This window comes from Amblyomma maculatum, chromosome 6 (assembly GCF_055883805.1).
Source record: "Amblyomma maculatum isolate TAMU_Amacu chromosome 6, ASM5588380v1, whole genome shotgun sequence".
NCBI classification, from domain to species: Eukaryota; Metazoa; Arthropoda; class Arachnida; order Ixodida; family Ixodidae; genus Amblyomma; species Amblyomma maculatum.
Window position 1 is genome coordinate 28403208 of NC_139349.1, and position 20880 is coordinate 28424087.

General features: G+C 46.0%; 1 protein-coding gene across 1 annotated transcript; it reads left to right on the forward strand.

Annotated features, from left to right (window-relative positions):
- Window positions 1-63: 63 nt before the first annotated feature.
- On the forward strand, window positions 64-20819 carry LOC146185308 ((3R)-3-hydroxyacyl-CoA dehydrogenase-like). Its single transcript, XM_084606251.1, has 4 exons — window positions 64-296; window positions 6249-6425; window positions 12645-12838; window positions 20076-20819. Exons 1-4 carry the CDS (start codon window positions 269-271, stop codon window positions 20490-20492), a joined length of 816 nt encoding a protein of 271 aa, XP_084462377.1. The 5' UTR covers window positions 64-268; the 3' UTR covers window positions 20493-20819.
- The last annotated feature ends 61 nt before the right edge of the window (window positions 20820-20880 follow it).

The window sequence follows — 20880 nt, forward strand, 5'->3', positions numbered from 1 at the left end:
CGGGAAACGCGTCGTTCATAATTGCAAGCGTGAGACGGCGCCCCCCTGCGATAACAGCTCCTGAAGAAAGGTAACCTTACTGTGGTGACACCGAAAGTCTCGCCTTGCTCATGTAGACGCCGATGTTTCGCAAGGGCCAGAGTCCTCTGCTCTGCGATCTCTTTAACACACTTGGAAACTGGGCTTTGCAGACCGTGAAAAGGGCTTCTGCTCCTGTTGGATACGCGCGTGGACTCTTCAACCGGCTCTTTTTTCTGTCTATTTTGCTATGGAAACCAGTGCGCATAATATGGAGGGTAAGTATAGTTGTTTCCGTAATTGATTAGAGGGGGACTTTTGCGTAAATAACGCTCCATCTGAAGAGGTTTTACCACCGATGTAAGGTTCAGTGGAACACTGTGCCAATGACTGTTGTGGAAGAGGAGTCAACACTGTTTTAGTGCGACCGGAGTATGGGGTGGCTGTTGTATCCTTAAACATTTTACTGCAAAATGAGTTTTGTCTTTCGGAAATTATGGAAACGTATTTTTTATTGATATCCCTTTGTTCATCGACTAGCATTCCTCTCGTTCTATTTGAACTCATGCACTCTTCGGTGCACTATTTTCTCGGCTGCTCTCGAAAGCTGGAAGTGATATATAAGAGCCTATCTGTCGAATGTCAAGATAAGTATGACTCACAAAAAAGGAGGAACAGTCAATAAAAATCTTCTGCAAAGAATTGGAGAACCGTAATAAGCCATCCCTCGTGCCAACGGTTCCTATGTGTGATCATGCATATCGATGGCTGCAAAAACTTGAGCTTGCCTTCGCGCTCAATGGGAGAGTGGGATGAGCAACCCTTGTTCACTGTTTAGGGGAACACAACCCTAAATAAAAAAATTCAACTACTTGCTTTACATCATTTTTTTCGGGACGCTGTTATTTTATTTTTTATCTTTCTGGACTGTGGGGCTACATATCCCGAATTTCGATGTTCTAAATTGTGTGAGCAAGATATATGACAATCAAATAAAGAATATACTTGCTCGAAAAAAATACTGCTCACAAAAGACAGGAATTTTTCAGCTTTTCTTCCTGTATGGCGTTAGAACTGTCCACGGAGCACAACTGCGGAATTTTTTCTTAGATTTCCTGCATTTTATAGGAATGCCATCATATATCAAATGACACCGGCTTTTCATTTCCGTCAATATTTTCACCTCGACTAAACATATTTCTCTTTACAATGTTTACAGGCACGTTTTTGCACACTGCGTTTATGCATCATGTTGAGGAGAGCTGAAGCGCTAATGGTGGCAGCTTCCGCCCATCTGCTTTTCATGACAATGTCACAGCTTGCGAAATGCTGAAGTAGTTTGCCAACTTGCACTTTTCTCCATCAACTTATGGTAAGGGGGCAGCTTAGAAAAACACATGATTCCAATAATAATTAGTAATAATTGCAGCAGACGTTCTGGTGCTGCATTTTATGAAAAACAAAACACGATCTTTGTTATGCCTGTAACTATTTTATATCAAAACAATTGAGATGAAAAATGGTGGAAATGCAGCTGTGTTTAACTTCATGTGGCGGCGCTCTCATGAGAAAGGGGGATAGTAAGCAAAATAATGGCACAGTTTTCTGCGCTGTAGATCCCGAAGTGCAGGGACTGCAAGAAATTTGAGAAATTGCATTTTTTTTCTAACTACAATTTTCCTAATTAGGCCTAGACATCCTCAGCTCATCGGCGAAACAACAATCTTCACAGCTGCTCAAGAACAATGATACTTGACACATATTAATGCGTCAGCAGTGACATAAACCAGGTTCGCGAAAATTCCGAACAAATCGAGCAAGGGGGTTCAAAAGTTCATTTGATATTGTTGTCTCCCTCTTTTCCACAGCCGTGTGCGTCCACACGGAAATAATTCTTGGGGAATGAAGACAAAAACTGGCAAAGCTCAGCTATGCCAAGATATACGTAGCTAAAAGTACAGTCACTCATTCTAATCACGTGATCGGTTACACAGCGGGCTTTCACGTCGTCCTCCACTGCCGCATCGCCTTCTAGCGAGGCCAGGGCACGCCGTTCCGCGTCCCGACGCCATCTCTTGGCCAGGCGCTCTATTGTCTGTTCCGGCGTCTCCACCTCTCTCTTGGCCTGACGGCTGACCACCGGGTCAGCCGTCAGGCCGCAACCTGGGGTCGGACGAGTTGAAATTCTCGGCTCCAGCGCCGCGCGGCAGCGACCCGACTCTCCTTCTTTATGGCAAGCGGCTATAGGGGGTACTCACGTGACGTCACAGCTGGCGTCAGTATGCAGCCGACGTCATCTTTGCGTCCTGTTCTGACTAGTACTAGTACGGGGCGGCGGTTAGCTTAGCTGTTCGTGTGCGTCCGCTTGCTCTGTCACTCCGCCTCATGCCAGCACCGTTGTTATGAAAACTCAATCGGTATCATGAGTGACAGTTTGATTTATCGGCAAAGTGTGCGCGATGCGGACAGAGACCTGTACGAAACAAAACTTTGGTACCGACCTCTGTGCAGTCGATATGCGCAGCTGCACGGTAAGCGTCGGCCTATGCCCACGCATAAATATGTGCGGCATTCATGAATTCCTTGTCCTACGGACACGCTTTGTCACAATAAACCAATCGCAAGCCTACTGACCACTCGAAAAACGCAACTACGTTACAAGCGGCTGGGTTAAGAGCAGCAGTTGAAGCAGACGAACTCGCTCTTTGTGCAATTACGTGCGTGCCATCCAACGTTTGTAGCTGATATTCTGTATAGAAATGGCATTTGGTAGTCAATATTTTTTATACAAAACGTGCTTGGTGTACTTGCCTCAATCGATCAGAAGAAGTCGGATGATTGTATTGTCTGTGGCGGTAAGGAAGCAAAAGAAACCGCTGCCACAGGCCACAGCAATGACACCGGTGATGCCACCTTGTTGCCTTCCGGGCTCGAAATAACTTTTTTCAACAAAACTCTTGAACTCTTCAAATACAGCGCAGTTTTGACCAAGCTAAACTTTATTTGTTATTAGAGATAAATAAGTTATAAAGTTCTTCAAACCTTCTGCGAAACAACTCTGCCCGCCTACGTTCCTTCGCCGAATCTGCATGCGGCCTGCTTTGATTAGCAGCCGACACAGACGATGCGAACATCCGACATCTTCTTATCAAATGAGGCAAGTAGGGCAAACACAAAGTTGGGCCAGAGCCCTTTTTGAAGGATTTTATTGTAGCAAAACACGACGCGGAGATGTTGGCGGCGCACTGCATGCATGCACATGACTGGAAGCGATACATTGCCGCGCTGCTCTTTTACCGGGAATGTGTCTTCCGAGTGCGTGAAGAACAGTCGTGCACGGATAGGGACAAGAGCTGGCTGCTAGGGCACGTCAGGAAGATTCCAGTCCAGCCCATATTGACATACATTTCACATATTCCATGATACTTGTGCGGTTGAGCAGTGCCAGCCATACGTGACGTTGCATCTCTGTGAGGCGTCGCGTTCGAGTGGAGTTGTTCGTATGTACCTCCGGAACCTTAAAATGCCGGGGTCGTTCGCGCAGCTCTTCAGCTTCCGTTGCTTACACTGTGCACGCGTCTATCACAATCTACGATAGCTCAATAAACGACATATAGCTGCGGATGCCGCTGCTTGTAGAACCGCACGACAGCACTTGATACGTACGTTCACCCTGTTCGTTCCGTGGACACAAAAATGGCCGACTGCGCACCTCAATTACCCACAATGCACCACGCACAGCGCTTCAGTGAATACCCCCTATAACTCGCGGCTGTATCACGCAGCCTCCCGGCGCATGCGCAGTTGCGCGTGCCGTGCTGACGTCAGTCGGCACCTCGCGCATTCGCGCAGCTGGCGAAGCGAAGTGGTCGCAGCGGCGGCGAGGCGAACAGCGAGGCGCGCGCCATCTGTGCGCTGTGACGTCACTCGGCTTACGCATGCGCAGAACTGCACCTGTTGGAGGTACGCGAAACGGCGAAACTGTGGCCAGTGTAGCTCTCGCTACAAAAATTCACTTGTGCCCTGCATTACACAATCCATTCTGAAGAGCGAATTTATTTTAAGTCGTAAGCCATTAATTGCTTTATTGTCGCGCTTACGATCGTGTCCGTTCATTCTTCTGTCCGTCCGTAGTGCTTTCCTTTGATGACATCATCAGTGGTATAGTATGTCCTACCTTGAAATTAATAATGGCGTCATTAGTGGTGTAGTATTTCGTACCCTGAAGTTAATGATGACGTCATCAGTACTGTAGCATGTCGTACCTTGAAATAAATGATGATGTCATCATTGGTGTAGCATATCGTGCCTTGAAATGAGCGCGACTATCACTTCATGACAGGGTGATGTCATCGACCGTGACGCCATGACCGGTTGTAAGGTGATTATGACGCCACATCAGGTCATGAAGTCACGACTAGTGATCACCGGGTAATTCAGGACCCCGCCAGGCTTTCGATCAGGGCATCCGTGCGGCGCCTTTCATTTTGTGCTTCGTCGAACGCCGCACCACAGAGCATGTAGAAGCAGACGCAGTACAGCAGGCATCAGCTGCGTTTAATAATAATAATAATAATAATAATAATAATAATAATAATAATAATAATAATAATAATAATAATAATAATAATAATAATAATAATAATAATAATAATAATAATAATAATAATAATAATAATAATAATAATAATAATAATATAATAATAAAATTAATAATAATAATAATGATAACAATAATGATAATATTGGATTCACAGGAAGAGAAAGGCGTGTATCTGCCACACTTTTTCGTGGTCCGATTTTGCATAAGTCATCTAGAAGATATCTAATCACAAAAATTTAGTATATCTCCATTATTTTTGTAATGATAGCTTTACTAAGATGACACACATGATTGCTTTTTATGACAGCTATAACTGTAACTTCGTTTCTGTTCGAGCTATGGTGCTGAAATTTTCACTGCAGTGTACTAAGACAAATGTACCTAAAAATTTCATTAAAATCGGTGCAGCAGTTCAAAAATTCACTCTTCAGCCTAGCATCCCCCCTTAAGTTTGCTTTCTATTGCAGCAGCGTTCAAGGACTTGAATGCTAGCCACTTCGCCTCTACTTACGGTGCCTCGATAGCAACGCCGCCGTTTGGAGGGAGGAGGCACTTCGAGGCATTGTAACCTCTTCTGCTTGTGTGGTGCCAGTTACTGGTTTTGATCGTTCTCGGTTGAAGTCACAATATTTCTTCCATTTATGTACCATTTGCTAGCGCCTGTCGTCATCTCGTAATGACGTTGCGCGCGACTTATCGCCATTTATCACCAATTATTTCATGTTATTGGTTACTTTTTCTCACGTGTTATGTTCCCTATGCATGCGCACGTCTCTTGCCAAACCACAGCTGCAATCGTAGATTGCGACACCACTGCCCTTGGAAAGCATATCTGCGCCGAAGCGATGAGCGCATGTCGCACAAACAAGTGGTGCTTCGTATAGAAAGTGTGCAAGTTCGATCTGCTACGCAAGCATCTCTCTACAACGGTAGAGTGTTAAGTCGCTCTAGGCTTTGTGGTACATCTTGATGTCTCCGGAGACCCCCACAGCGGCCGGAAAGTTTTATTATGGAGCCTTTTCAGGTGATATGGGGGTAAAGTTGGCAGTTTGGAAAATTTTTCTTCAAAACGCGGTCACAGCATCCGGGAGTGACGTAACGTTGCATGTTGGTGAAGTGTAGGATGCGGGTGGAAAGCTTTCTGCACGACGAAACACGCAGGCCTTTTTTCATAGCGTTGTTCTATGTGCTGTTGACCATCTCCTCTTGCAGATTTAGGCGAAGCGAGAACCCGCCGCGGTGCCTCAGTAGTTTAGACTCTTGGCTACAAAAACAGAGTGTCCGCGTTCGATCGCGACCGCACCGGCCTTTTTAGATGCAGGTGAAGGCAAAAGGAACGCGTCCGTGTGCAGTGCGATGTAAGTGCATATTAAAGATCACCACAATTATTCCGCGTTCCTCAACTACGACACTTATTTCTCTCTTCTTGCTCTCCCACCTTCGTCCCTTTCTTACGGAGCGGCTCACGTGTCCATCGGGAAGTATGACAGTACTAGACCATTTTTCCTAAGACCTAAAATAAAACTCCAAACCATAATCGTAGGATAGTCAGTTTGTTTTTATTTAACAGCGCAGGAATTACTTTATCTGAAGTTGAAGCCCTCTAGTTTTGTGCGCACTGAAACAGGAGGAATGAAGATGGCCACTTTGGCGAAACCATTTCTTGGAAGTCTGGCCTTGGTGACGGGAGGCGCCAGCGGCATCGGTGAGGCAGTATGCCAAGTCCTCGCCGCGGAAGGTGCCACACTGGTTGTCGCCGACAAGCAGCTTGAAGCAGCCCAGAAAGTGGCGCAGTCACTACCAGGTCAGTGCAGAACAAATTACGTTTTCTGCAATACTTCTTGTTGACCTAGTGAATACCTTAATTATTTTAAGCACCCAACATATTTAGGCATTCAGATGTTCCTATTGTCTCATAAAAATTATTAATGGTTTGTAGAATTTTGCGGCAGGAAGCGACGCATTAGCAAAGAACGAAGCCAAATTGGAAGGGTACCTATCTGATTCCTATCCGTACAGCTAAACGGGCTGCAGTTGTTGACTCTAGGCCTGTCAAACATGTCAACACCTAAAACCAAAAGCTGCTAAAATGCTGACTATTCATTCTGTCCTGGTAATATAACAGCAGGGAAGGCGGTATGGAGGCAAAACGTCCGTAAGGGTTGTACATTTAACTTGCGCCAAATACACAAGAAATATTTTAAAATTTTTCCTCTCAGCATAATGCCACTCGGGACATGAGGAGAGCTCATTTCGCTCAGGACGGAAGGTTCTGTAGAAGTTTTTGTAATATGTTTAGTATATATTCGACCTTTAATATATATATAACTATATATGTTTTTGGAGCAAATGTTCAGTATATAATTTGTGTCTATATTTCTTTGTTATATGCTTCATTTCTTTAGAACAGCTTTTCTTTAGTTTGACGCTCTATCAGGCCAAAATCTGATAATTTCTAAGCATGCGAAATGCCCTTTAACAGCACCTGCGCCTCGTTAAGCAATGGTTATCTCGTTTCGCTATTATATGTGAGATAAAACAGCCCTACTTCTCTGTAAACGAATGCGCCCTGGAGAAGCCTGCCGACAGAACTATGCGCATGCGTTGCTGTTCAAGCGTCCTAGATCTCTTGACTCACTACGACACGTTTTTTTTTTTTTTTTTTTTTTTTCATTTGAAGCTGGAAGTTGCGTTGCTGGTACGTTTTTCAGTTATGCGATGTTAATTAACCCACGCAATAATGTGTCACGGTATTGCAGGGCGAGTGCCGAGATTTCTAGTGCCGGGATTCACTAGGGGAAAACAGTAATTATATATGCACTTCTCTATTTACGAAAGGCTGCAGCCTCAAAGATAATTTTTTGTTTCAAGTAGCAGCTACTTGATCCCATTGTGTCGGACATTCAACTTTCTTGTGACAACTATTTGTCACTTGCGAATATTCGGTTACACATGTAAATCCGAGCATATTGTTTTCCATGGCACATAGATCACGCATCGGGGTGCTCATATGCCTGTTATAAATAGCAGCTCTGCCGCTATGTCGGATTATAGATCCCGTTTTTTTTCTTACATCACAGTCGGAAAATAACGGGATACCACTATGCACCTAAGCTGAGGACAGTTGAATATGGCTGTTCCCTTGGTTAGGCCGTGTGTTTGGAACATAAAAATGCTAGGGCATCGCAGCTGAAAAATGCCGCGGACGAAACCTGGGTTCTGACACCGTGTGGCAGTACATTCCTGCATAGTCGGTTGTGGCCTTTACAACCATGTCGTGCATCCGGAGTGACGCAGATTTCATTAAGGTCTTACGCATGGATACTATAAGAACATACTTTTAAACTTTGCTGGGGCCTTAAGTTAACCTTTCACGAAACCGGCGTTCTTTATGCGACTAGCACAAAGTGGTGATTGCCCGAGTCCATGATGTTTTTGATGGACAAGGCTGAAAATCTACCGCGCAAACTTCTCGAATGCTATAAAAACGTTTATCATGATTTCTTTGTCGATAAGCGTATCTTGAAAAAAGCAAAAACTAAAGGTATGTCTGATTAGTAATGCATAGTTTTTCGGAATAGCACATTCAAAGTTTTGCAGCAGCACATTTAAAGAATTTCTGGTCATAGTACACAAAGCTTTCACCAAATTATGATACAGCAAGGAAATAAGTGCAAAATAAAGAGATTAAAGAGCAAAATGTTTCAATACAAAAATAAAGAAAAGCAGCAGACTTGTTGCTAACTCCAATAGCGTCCACCAATATTTCACAAGAAACGTTTCAACTAAGGTAAAATTCCCATGCATGTGCTATATGCCTTGGCACACAAACCTAAATTTAGCGCCGCAGGAGAGTATAGGCAACCTGCTTTTAGAGCTGGATCAGAGACAGTCTACTAAATCAAGATTATATCACATAATTTAAAAACGCACTACGGACGAGTACGAAGATAGAAAACACACAGCTCTTTCAGATTTTTGGTTGGTTGCTTTGTGGGGTTTAACGTCCCAAAGCAACTCAGGCTATGAGAGACGCCGTAGTGGAGGACTCCGGAAATTTCGACCACATGGGGTTCTTTAACGTGCACTGACATCGCACAGCACACGGGCGCCTTGCTTTTCGCCTCCATCGAAAAGTGGCCGCCGAGGCCGGGATTCGATCCCGCGTCCTTGGGAACAGTAGTCGAGCGCCGTAACCACTGCGCCACCCCGGCGGGGTCTCTTTCAGATTTTTATTAATTATAGTCCGCTCCCTTTCTACTAAACGTTGTGGCGGCTTTCATGCAGCTGCCATGCAGGAAACAGGTGGCTAAACCGACTCCGGCGAACAGCCTCCAAATTTGGTCAAGTCCTCCTGGGTTTATTGAGGTCCTCCTACTTCCACATAATATGTGTGAAAACGAACGAAAGAAATTTGCTGTGACGCAGCCGTAAGCGACGAGAATACATTGCACCAGCATCAGCTGGGCTAGCTGGTTCGCCAGCTTGCTCAATGTCAGCCAAGCCCGCTTCGCTCCGGCAGAGTGTTATTTACATCAGCTTATAGCAGCGGTGTAGAATTTTGAGCACGTTAGAGAAAACAAGAAACCAATTAGTACAATTAAATCACACTACATTTCAAATGTCTCTGATAAAATCGGTCATGTATATACAGCCCCAGAAAAGTAGCTGATAATTACATATCAGTATTTGACATTTGCGCTACTTTTATTTTTTAAAACATTTCGAAGTTTATTGCCATAGCACAAACTTTCTCAAACAGCGATAAACACTTACACGTACCTCGAAATGTTTTGCACACAAATAATTGTCAACAGCAGCTATTTTTCACAGTTGTCGTCACTAATTTTGCAACATTTCAATGCGAAGACATTAGCCGTTGCAATGAGAACTCTTTCAATGTAATCGCCAGAATGTAGGGTTGTGCTATACCGTATACCAACACCTTGATCACCCGCTCATAGTTGCACAAAGCTCTGATGGCAGTTTCTTCATACTGTACGACTCGCCACGGTGCTACACTGGTTAGGGTGTCTGAATAGCAAACCCAAATGACACGGGATTGAATCCCTGCCGCGGCGGCCGCTTTTCCATGACGGCAAAAAGCAAGGCACCCGTGAAATATGCGGTGTCACTGCACGTCAAAGAACACCAGGTGGTTGAAATTTCCGGAGCACTCTACAACGGAGCCTTTCGTAACCTCAGTTGCTTTGCGACAATAAACTCCCTACAAACCAAACAAATACAAGCATCCTCTATGAAGTTCCGTACTTCCTTTCTGGCGCTGTAAAAGAACACCACAGGTAGGTGGTTAAACAGCTGTGGAAATCATATCGGTGTTTTATTCGGAACATCAGAGGCAGCTTCTCCTGTGAAAACATAGCAAGTTTCGGCAGAATACTTCGGCCAAAATCTAGTGGAAATCCTGCGTCGTGCTTCCCTAGACACCCAGTTCTCCTTAAATCAACAATTTGCAACTGATGCCAGCAGAAGCAGCAGCAAGAATGAAGATGGCAGCCAGCGCAACATACCAGAAAGCCATATGCACCTTCACGCCGGTGAAAATTTGACGCAACCACATCGTCACGGATGCTTCGCACCTGTAACATCTTCACGAAAGTATTTGTCAACTGGTAACCAATTGGCGAAAAAATAACCTCATTCTCGAAGAGTCACTGTTTGAAAAAATAATAAATTTATTAATCAGTTACCCGAACATTATTTCACTGTAAGTAAGCAGTTACGTACAGCTTTGCAGACAATCATGTTCCTTGTTAGCATGGGGTGCGGAGCAGTATGTGCATATAAGAACTGGGCTGAGACGGTGAAAGGTAGGGACGGGGGAGAACTGCATTGAAGCAGATGCGGCGGAAAACACGTGGCCGAGGATGATGTGCCATTTGCCAGAAATAGGAAAAGAAGAGATTCTCCATTGCCACAGTGCCAAGTAATTTTATCATTGTAATGGGTTGTGACGTGCCAAGTTCGTTCACAAAGTCATGATATCCCCAGACATGGTGCTGAATTTTTGCGGGTGGACCAGTGTACTACCTAATTATCATCATCATCATCATCATCAGCCTGATTATACCCACTGCAGGGCGAAGGCCTCTCCCATATTTCTCCACTTAACCCGGTTCTGTGCTAGCTGCATCCACTTGACCCCTGCGAACTTCTTAATCTCATCCGCCCACCTAACTTTCTGCCGCCCCCTGCTACGCTTTCCTTCCCTTGGAATCCAGTTTGTTACCCTCAGCGACCATCGGTTATCCTCTCTTCGCACTACATGTCCTGCCCATGTCCATTTCTTCTTCTTAATTTCTACTAGAATGTCGGTAACTTGAGTTATTTCTCTGACCCACTCTGCACGCTTTCTATCTCTTAATGTTACCCCTACCATTTTTCGTTCCATAGCCCTCTGGGTTGTCCTCAACTTAAGTAGGACTCTCTTGGTTAGCCTCCACGTTTCAGCCCCATAGGTGAGTACAGGCAAGATGCAACTGTTGTATACTTTCCTCTTGAGCGATACCGGTAAGCTGCTAGTCATAATCTGCGAGTGCTTGCCAAATGCGCTCCATCCCAATCGTATTCTTCTTGTTATTTCCTTTTCGTGGTCCGGATCTGCGGTTACTACCTGTCCTAAGTAGACATATTCGCCTACTACTTCCAGTATTTCGCTACCTAATGTAAACTGCTGTTCCTTCCCGAGGCTGTTGAACCTTACCTTAGTCTTCTGCATATTGATTTTCAAGCCTACCTTTCTACTTTTCCTGTCTAGGTCATCAATCATTATTTGCAGTTCATCCCCCGAGTTGCTTAGCAAGGCAATGTCATCAGCAAATCGCAGATTACTGAGGTATTCTCCATCTACCCTTATCCCGAACTGCTCCCATTCCAAGTCTCTGAATACTTCCTCTAAACAAGCTGTGAATAGTACTGGGGAGATTGTGTCTCCTTGCCTAACACCTTTCTTTATGGGAATTTTGTTACTTTCTTTATGCAGAACTATGGTTGCTGTGCAGCCACTATATATATCTTCCAGCACTTTCACGTACGGCTCGTCTACCCCCTGATTTCGCAATGCCTGCATCACCGCCGAGGTTTCAACTGAGTCAAATGCTTTTTCGTAATCAATGAATGCTATGTATAAGGGCTGGTTATATTCCGCGCATTTTTCTATCACCTGATTGATGGTATGGATATGATCGATAGTAGAGTACCGTTTCCGAAACCCTGCTTGATCCTTTATCTAATTACCTAATTATCTGCCTTCCAAACGTGACTGAGAAAGACGTTCCTCTATGGCTGGAATAATGTAGTTGTGTTTTGCGAAACACCCTTGAGTGCATGAACGCAGAAATTCTGCCCATGTGAACAGTGCGATGAGAACAGTGCGATGCGAACAATGAATTGGTGTACCTATCATAGACGCGTTACGATGCAGCATGTTGTGTTTACACAATCGTCACAGGTCTTCTCTTCCCTGGTAATTCTGCTCTTTTTGTATTATTTCGTGTTTGTTTTCTTTCCTTTGCTTCCTGTTGACAGTAATAAACAGAAACCTTTCCAGGCGCCCTCCTTGTCTCCCCATTTTCAGTGTACTCCTGGCCTTAAATATACCATGGCACAATCTACAAGTGCATTAAACTGCCCTAATCTGGCCTCCCTGCTTGCAGAGGATAACAAAATCTTCATGCGTGTACTTTCTGACAGTTTTTCCTTGAATGATGCGCGATTCCTCACCAACTTTCTTCCATATAATTTGGTGTCTAGGCTTCACTTCATTTCCTATATTGCGTCAGAGTGCTGCTCATGCGAATGTAACCTGTAACTTAAGAGCCTTGTTCCTGAGTTGCACTGCTCTCATCGCGGCCATAACGTTTAATTGAGGCTTTCTGGCAAACATATCAATGGCCGTTTCGGCTAAACATGGGGACATTGAATCACCGAGTGGTGTTCACGATCACACTTTAGCAATTTCTTCTATACACGTTAAGATTGATGACGAACTACTCTCGTGCAGGGGACAGCAAACACCTAGCTGTCTACGTAGACGTGGGTGACTCAGAGTCTGTCGAGAACCTGTTCAGCGTTGTCAGAGGACTCTTCACCTCACCGCTCAACATTGTTGTCAACTGCGCCGGCATACTCCGTTTCTCTTCTGTCATAGACTGCAGCGATGAACTATTTGACGACGTGATGAGAGTAAACCTCAAGGTACGATGGCAGCAGAATTTCAAGTATAAAAATTTGTTGTTGAGCAAAGAAACATTCTGAAAGAATGCAGCTGTGTTAAAGGACATATTCTTGTCCTTCAATACATAACACACGGAAATGCGAAGAGGTTTAATTGGTTAAGTCATAAACATTGACCAATATTTGACCAAACTGTCCTGACCATGAACGAAAAAATCCTTTCTAATTAATCATTTGCTGACCTGCAATTCCGTCGCTGGGCGGGAATGGCAGGCACCAGTGAATATTTAGCACTTCAACAGAAGACTGTCATTGCCTGGCTGCCGACAGAGCACACGCAGCTCCACTAAATGGACCACACTTAATTTTATTCTTATTAACAATGTGGCCGAACACTCATTATGGATTGACTATTTTTTATTGATTTACGTCCTTTTAGTTGAGCCCTTGCAGCATTTTGCTTCGCAAGTTTCTTTTGCAATCCTTCCCACAGATCGAGCATGAAAAAAAAAAGCAAACAGCAAAGTCAGTTAACTGGCTCCACTTCCTTCTGTCAGGCTGAGCGCTACAATATTTTCCCCTAAGAGCAAACGAGAAAATTATTCTACTTCCTAAAGTGGTCCATCAAAACAATGGTCGCTGTCATCTGACTACTCTCTGGTCAATCAAACTTTTTTGCGGCCGCTACTGTTAACAAACAACCCCTGGGCCTACATGGTTAATAAATATATATCGTAACCCCCGAGGCATGAAAGTTTCTTGGTCAGTAAAATAGCAGTGTCTAAGTGACAACCCTTAAACATTATCTTGTACCATCATCTTTGTGAAAATGTAGTTATATTTTCGAGACCAATATTGAGCAATAGAATAACCATTGAGAACCCCTTGTCATACAGTTGGAAGAAGGCAACAAGGCAGCATAGAAAATAATTAAATGTTCTATATATTGTCACGCTAATGACGACGATGAGGGATGGTGATGGTGAGGCAGAAGAAGAAGACGAAGCGTTGGTGCCTGGGGCTAGTAGGCTTCACCTTATCCCACTGCCATATCACTGTAAATAAACACCCCTTTGCTATTTCATCGTAACAACTTGGTGGAAGGTGCTCCGTTCGATCCCCAAGTACGGCGCAGCAAGAACCACTGGAGTTTCGACGTAGTCGCCGCCTTGCTGGACTGCCACCGCTTCCAAACATCATGGACCACAGCGATTCTAACCGCGCCGGCCGCGACGCTGCAAGCCAGGCTGGTGACAGGCCTGCCCCCTCCAGCTCTATTCCCTGCCAGCCTTACCGGGAACCACGACCTTTTGCAGGAGAGGAAGGTGAGGACGTTGAGAAGTGGCTACTTCATTATGAACGAGTTAGTCGGTACAACCGGTGGGACCCTATCACCATGCTCACAAATGTCGTCTTCTTTCTAACTCACACGGCGATGACATGGTTCGAGAATAACGAGGACAATTTGACAACTTGGGAACGGTTTGCCACCGAGATCAAACAGCGTTTTGGTGACTCTGTACCGAGCAAAAAACGGGCTGAGCAGACCCTTGCCCAAAGAGCTCAGTTGCCGGATGAAACTTGTACCACTTATACAGAAGAGATCCTCCGATTGTGCAGATGTGTCAATTCCAACATGCCCGAAGAAGATAGAGTCGGCCACATTTTGAAGGGTATCGCGGCTGACGTATACAACTTTTTAATCGCCAAAGACACCCTTGAAACCGTCTCCGATGTCATTAAACACATCCGCGCTTTTCAAGCTCTGAGAACGCGTCGTATTGTGCCAAAATTTGGGCGGCTGGCCAACGTGCCTACCGTGGCCAGCCTTGATGACCACGCCCAACTAGATCTTCCGTCGACGATCCGGCAAATCGTGCGGGAAGAACTCCTGCGGCTCAACCCACTTCCCCTGCACGAATCTGCTGAGGTCTCTGTCCAGAGGGTATCTAGACGGCCGGCTTCACCACCACAAGCGATTACCGTTCAGCCTTTCCCACAAGCTCCTGAAGTTGCAGCTTCCATTGACTATCCTCCTATGCATTTCGCCAACCGGAATGCGTCGGTGCCTGACGCCCCAAGGTATGACGTCGCCTCAAGTGCCCATAGATCTTCCATTCGATCTACCAGGATTCCTGAGCAGTATGAGCATTCAGACAGACCTACGACGCACCCAGCTGTTCCCTGCTCTTATTCGCAACAGCATTTTCTACCTTCTCCGCCGATATGCTACCGCTGCGGCGTCGAAGGTCACATCGCCAGATACTGCCGCAGTAGGTTCCCACCTCGCTATAACCGTCCGGCGCTTCCAACAGTACCCAACAATCGGCAATACAATCCCGTTTTTCAACAATCAAATACTCAGCGTGGGTATTACCGCAACATCCATAACCAGAATATCCGCGACCACTCCCCTGCATCTGATAGAAGTGTTACTCCACCACCCGCCTTCCGTGCGCGTCGTTCTCCATCACCACGACGGCGCCCCATGTCGCCTCAGCATCATCAGCAGGAAAACTAACCAGCGCGACCAATGGGGGTGAGGCCGCTGGAAATGTGCTGTGTGCCAACATCCCTCCAACTATAATGCTCAAAAACAAAATTCGTGTGTTTATTGATGGTGTGTATACATTAGCTTTGGTGGATACGGGTGCGACTGTGTCTGTGATGAGTAATCAGTTTAGGCGCTTGTTGGGACGCAAAGTGATGTTTGAATATGACCGTGCTTCAACGTTTTGTGGTGTGAGTGGAGAGGCGTTGCGGCCACTGGGTGTGTGTAGTGCGCAAGTGTCTGTGGGTGGCGCAATTTTTCAAGCCGAATTCGTAGTCTTACCCCACTCTACGCATGACATCATTTTAGGAATGGACTTCTTGAAGTTTTGTGGCGCTACCGTGGACTGCCGAAGTCAAGAGGTTCATTTTGATGGCTCGCATCTGCCGACACTTTTTGAAAGTGGCCGTGATGAAGAAACAGTTTTTAGTATTACCGAAGACACAGTAGTTCCACCCTTGTCTGCCATGTTCGTCCCCGTGTCCGTTCCACTTCTTGAGAAGGTTTCATTCCAGGCCATGGTGCACCCAGTTCACTCAGCATGCCTGAAGAAAAATGTAATTATCCCTCACTGTATGATATCCGTGCATCATGGTAGTGCCTCGTTATGGACCATCAACCCATCGTCCGAGCCCGCAGTTTTACCAACGGGATTGAAGCTTGCCTCTTGTGGACCCGATGCGCCCCACGTCGTTGCTTTGGTCACAGATGCTACGTGTGCCATCGTACCTTTGCCTGCTGATGAAACTTCAATCTCCCGCATGATCAGCGCCGATCTCAGCTCACCTCAACGCCGTACTCTTGTGGATATTCTTCTACCTTTTTCGCCTATGTTTGACTTTTCTGAAACAGATGGACCAACCTCTCGCCCTGCACATCGGACCCATCATAGCATCGACACTGGTTCGGCTCGTCCCATTCGTCAAAAGCCATATCGCGTGTCCCCATCTGAGCGCAAAGTCATTCATGAGCAAGTGGAGGACATGCTACAGAAAAAGGTGATACAGGAGTCATCTAGCCCCTGGGCTGCCCCTGTTATTCTTGTACGCAAGAAAGACGGTTCGTGGCGATTCTGCGTCGATTATCGGCGTTTAAATTCTGTTACGAAAAAGGACGTCTATCCTCTTCCTCGCATAGACGATGCCCTCGACTGCCTCTCTGGTGCGTCCTATTTTTCTTGTCTTGATCTCAGATCTGGCTACTGGCAAATTCCAATGGACCCTGCAGATAAGAAAAAAACAGCCTTCGTAACGCCAGATGGCCTTTATGAGTTTAATGTTATGCCATTCGGGCTGTGTAATGCGCCAGCTACATTCGAACGCTTTATGGACACAGTTTTGCGCGGCTTAAAATGGGACATTTGTCTTTGCTATCTGGACGATGTCGTGATATTTGGGAAATCCTTCCAAGAACACAATGACCGTCTAGTACGTGTCTTGAATTGCCTGCACAACGCCGCCCTAATTCTGAACTCCAAAAAATGCCGCTTTGGAGAGCGCCAAGCGCTGGTGCTAGGACACCTTGTCAATGGTGATGGTGTAATGCCGGATCCCCAGAAAACTGCCGCTGTTGAGTCTTTTAAACCCCCGCAGACAGTGAAGGAGTTGCGCAGTTTTCTAGGGTTGTGCTCGTATTTTAGACGCTTTATACATCGCTTTGCTGACGTTGCTTACCCATTGACGTGCCTTCTCCACAAAAACTCTACTTTTAACTGGACACCAGACTGCGACGCGTCATTCCGTCAACTGAAGTTTCTTTTAATATCGAAACCCATCTTACGTCACTTCGATCCTACTGCAATGACAGAAGTACATACGGACGCTAGTGGAATCGGTCTTGGTGCAGTCCTTGTCCAACGGCACAATGAACGAGAGCATGTTATCGCGTACGCAAGTCGTACCCTGAGCAAGCCGGAGCGTAACTACACAGTCACCGAACAGGAATGCCTAGCTGTAGTTTTCGCTGTGCAGCGTTTCCGTTCATATTTGTACGGACGTTCGTTTACTATCGTAACTGACCATCATTCACTCTGTTGGTTGCGGAACCTTCGAGACCCATGTGGTCGCCTCGCACGCTGGGCCCTCCGGTTACAGGAATATGACTTTGCCGTGGTTTACAAAAGCGGGAGGCGTCATGCAGACGCAGATTGTCTTTCTAGGATGCCAATGGCCACGACTGGACCTGAAAGCGACGATTTCGACAATTATATATCGACCCTCGAGCCAGCGTTCCCCGACACGAATGTTTTCAAAACGGAACAGCAAAATGATACCAGTCTGCAGCCTCTCTTTGCCCAAGCCAACGTACCTACAAGCCGTTTTTGTGTGCATGATGGCCTCCTATGGAAAAAGAGTTATTCGCCTGTCGGCCAGCGATACCTACTCGTAGTTCCCAAGACGTTGTGCACGGACGTATTGCGTGTTATGCATGATAATCCAACTTCTGGGCATTTGGGATCGGTTAGAACACTCCACCGTGCTCAAGAAAGATTTTACTGGCCCAGAATGCGCTCGGCGGTTGAACAATACGTTGCCAGTTGCAAGCAATGTCAACGCCACAAACGTCCAACTGCAACTCCGTCTGGCTTGCTGCACCCTGTGAAGACCCCGACAGCACCGTTTGATCAAGTAGGCATTGACCTCGTAGGTCCGTTTCCGAAGTCCGTGGATGGAAATCGCTGGATTGTAATCTGCGTGGACTATCTCACACGTTACTGTGAAACCGCCGCTCTTCCATCTGCTACGGCGCATCAGGTGTCGCTTTTCTTGCTGCACTCAGTCATCTTACGACACGGGCCGCCACGAATTGTCATCACTGACCGGGGCCGACAATTCACTGCTGATGTTGTTGAAGAGCTCATGCGTTTATGCGCCGTAACTTTCCGACACTCGACGCCATACCATCCCCAGACAAATGGCTTGACTGAGCGCGTCAACAGAACGCTTATCAACATGCTAGCCATGTATGTGGACGCAGGGCATAAGAACTGGGACACCATACTGCCCTTCATCACGTATGCGTTTAATACCGCCAGGCATGAGACGACTGGATACAGTCCATTTTTTCTGCTTTACGCCAGACCGCCACGCTACTCTCTGGATACTATCCTGCCCTTCACAAGCCGTGAAGACCCCTGCCTGGCTGAGACCCTCTGTCTCGCCGAAGAAGCTCGGAGAATCGCCCGATTACGGTCTGGTGCTTCACAAGAACGTTCCAAAGTGCGATACGATTCCAGTCACCGGCGGGTCACGTACTCTGTAGGTGATTTAGTCTGGCTATGGCGTCCAATTCGGCGCCGTGGCCTACATCAAAAACTCTTGGCCCATTATGACGGCCCATATGTGGTTATCAAACGCCTTAGTGATTTAACTTATGGGATAGCCCGCCTGACAGCATCGGGTCGCCGGTCTGCCAAAACCGAACTGTGTCATGTTGCCCGCTTGAAGCCGTGTCAGCCTCGCACGACTCACGAACACGCCCAGAGGGCTTCGTCTGAGTAGGGGGGAAATGTCACGCTAATGACGACGATGAGGGATGGTGATGGTGAGGCAGAAGAAGAAGACGAAGCGTTGGTGCCTGGGGCTAGTAGGCTTCACCTTATCCCACTGCCATATCACTGTAAATAAACACCCCTTTGCTATTTCATCGTAACAATATAACTGTACGATCACCTCTCCGTCCATTCAGTAATAGTCAATTTGCATACACATGTAGTAGTTCTAAATTCATTGTAAATAAGTAAATATTATAAAAGCTATCACAATCCATCTTTCCAAAGCATTCCAAAGGCAAATTATCAAGCGTTATTAAAACAAACAAATGGGGAGACGAACTAGATATCAAGAAAGAAAAAGGGTTGATACACAAGACAAATGAAAATAAATTGTTATCACTGTCTTCAAACACCTCCGTTGCTTGAGCGGTAACTCGCCGCCCCGCCCCCCCCCCCCCCCCCCTCCTCGCGCACCCTAAGCATTTTGTTTTTATTTTATTATGTTTCTTTTTCATTCCTGCAGTGCAAAAGTTTCTTTTTGCCAATCTTTTCTTTCTATTTCTTTAAGCCCGTTGTGCTTTTGGGGGTGCGGGCTGGGCAAAATTATTTTTATCTCTTTTTAATGGCACACATTAACTTCAGTCGAGTCCCCTCAAGGATTTCAGCTAATAATTTTATATCGTCCGGAGTTATCGCGGCAATGCTGCACGTTTGAGTTACAGTGTCCAATTTTCGCCAATTTCCCACAATTCTATCAATGCGAAATGAAAGACATGTCTATCTATTCACCAGTTTTCAGACACTCGATCTATTGTGCTGTCTTTGAGTGTGTAAGGTTGTGAGTGTGAGAGGCTTGGAGCAGTATTTCCTTTCGCATTTCATTGCGCATGAGACTAGCAGACTTGTTCCAAAGCTGACTTTAAATGGCCTGTCTAACAAAAATGCATTTTGGAAACGAATATCAATCAGCTACATGCTTAAATGTGATTGTCACTGTAGTCGTTTCCTACATGAGCTGGCTTGACATCAAATGGTGCGTCATCCGAAAATATCAATTCCCGCAATGAAGACTCACAGATTGCTATGAAGGTATGCTATGTGCAGTGTCTCCTGTTTTAAACCGCGTACGTATTCAGTTTTGGTCATTTTTTATCCCACATGTCACTGTTTAATGTCTAATAAAACTACTTCTAAACACTCATTTCTGTTTTCAGGGCACCTTCCTTGTTAATCGCGCCGCCAGCCAGGATATGCTGCGCCCTGGTGTAACATTGCCTGAGGGTGGAGCAGCAATCGTGAACATAGCGAGCATTGGAGCCAGGGGATGTGCTCCTGAGTACGCCGCATACGCTGCTTCCAAAGCCGGCGTCGTAGCTCTCACCAAGACTCTGGCAAAGGAACTCGCTTCGCACGGCATCCGCTGCAACGCCGTACTTCCCGGCTGGACCACCACTCCTATGATAGCTCGGGCGCCACCAGGCCGCGGAGAAGTTACTATCTCCAATACGCCTCTCAAGAGGGCCGCTGAGCCTCGGGAGATCGCAGAGGCAGTCAAATTCCTCTGCTGCCCGACAGCCAGCTCTTATGTGACGGGTGCAACGCTCGATGTCACCGGAGGTCTCCATATGTGAATGGCCTGGACAGTACTGGGGCCTTTACGAAGTAGTAGTTTTACTACGGCCTCACCAAACATAAAGACCGTCTCTGCAGATGTATTACCCGCTTTACCAATGCAGGAATGGAGACCAGGGTTCTGTTGTTTAAGGAGGGCAGGCTTCAAAACTGTATATTAGGTTGTTGTTCGCAGTTTAAAACGCCAGCATTGTTGCGGCACGGCAGTAAACCGCATTACTGCCGAATCAAGCCACTCATATAACGCAAATGTCTAATTTCTTCGCACTATATTCGTCGCACTGTTTTAGTAATGGGATTCATAAAAAAGCTCATCATGAAAATGATGTTAATCTTTTGTTTCTATTCTGGCAGCGTGGTTTCTCCCGTGAACGTCATCACAGGTGA

What these genes read in the sequence shown, in the direction of transcription:
- LOC146185308 (XM_084606251.1), top strand. Translation starts at nt 269, where the DNA reads ATGGAAACCAGTGCGCATAATATGGAGG. An exon ending in AGTGGCGCAGTCACTACCAG is followed by an intron (nt 6,426 to 12,644) that starts GTCAGTGCAGAA and finishes ACTCTCGTGCAG; the next exon opens with GGGACAGCAAACACCTAGCT. An exon ending in TGATGAGAGTAAACCTCAAG is followed by an intron (nt 12,839 to 20,075) that starts GTACGATGGCAG and finishes TTCTGTTTTCAG; the next exon opens with GGCACCTTCCTTGTTAATCG.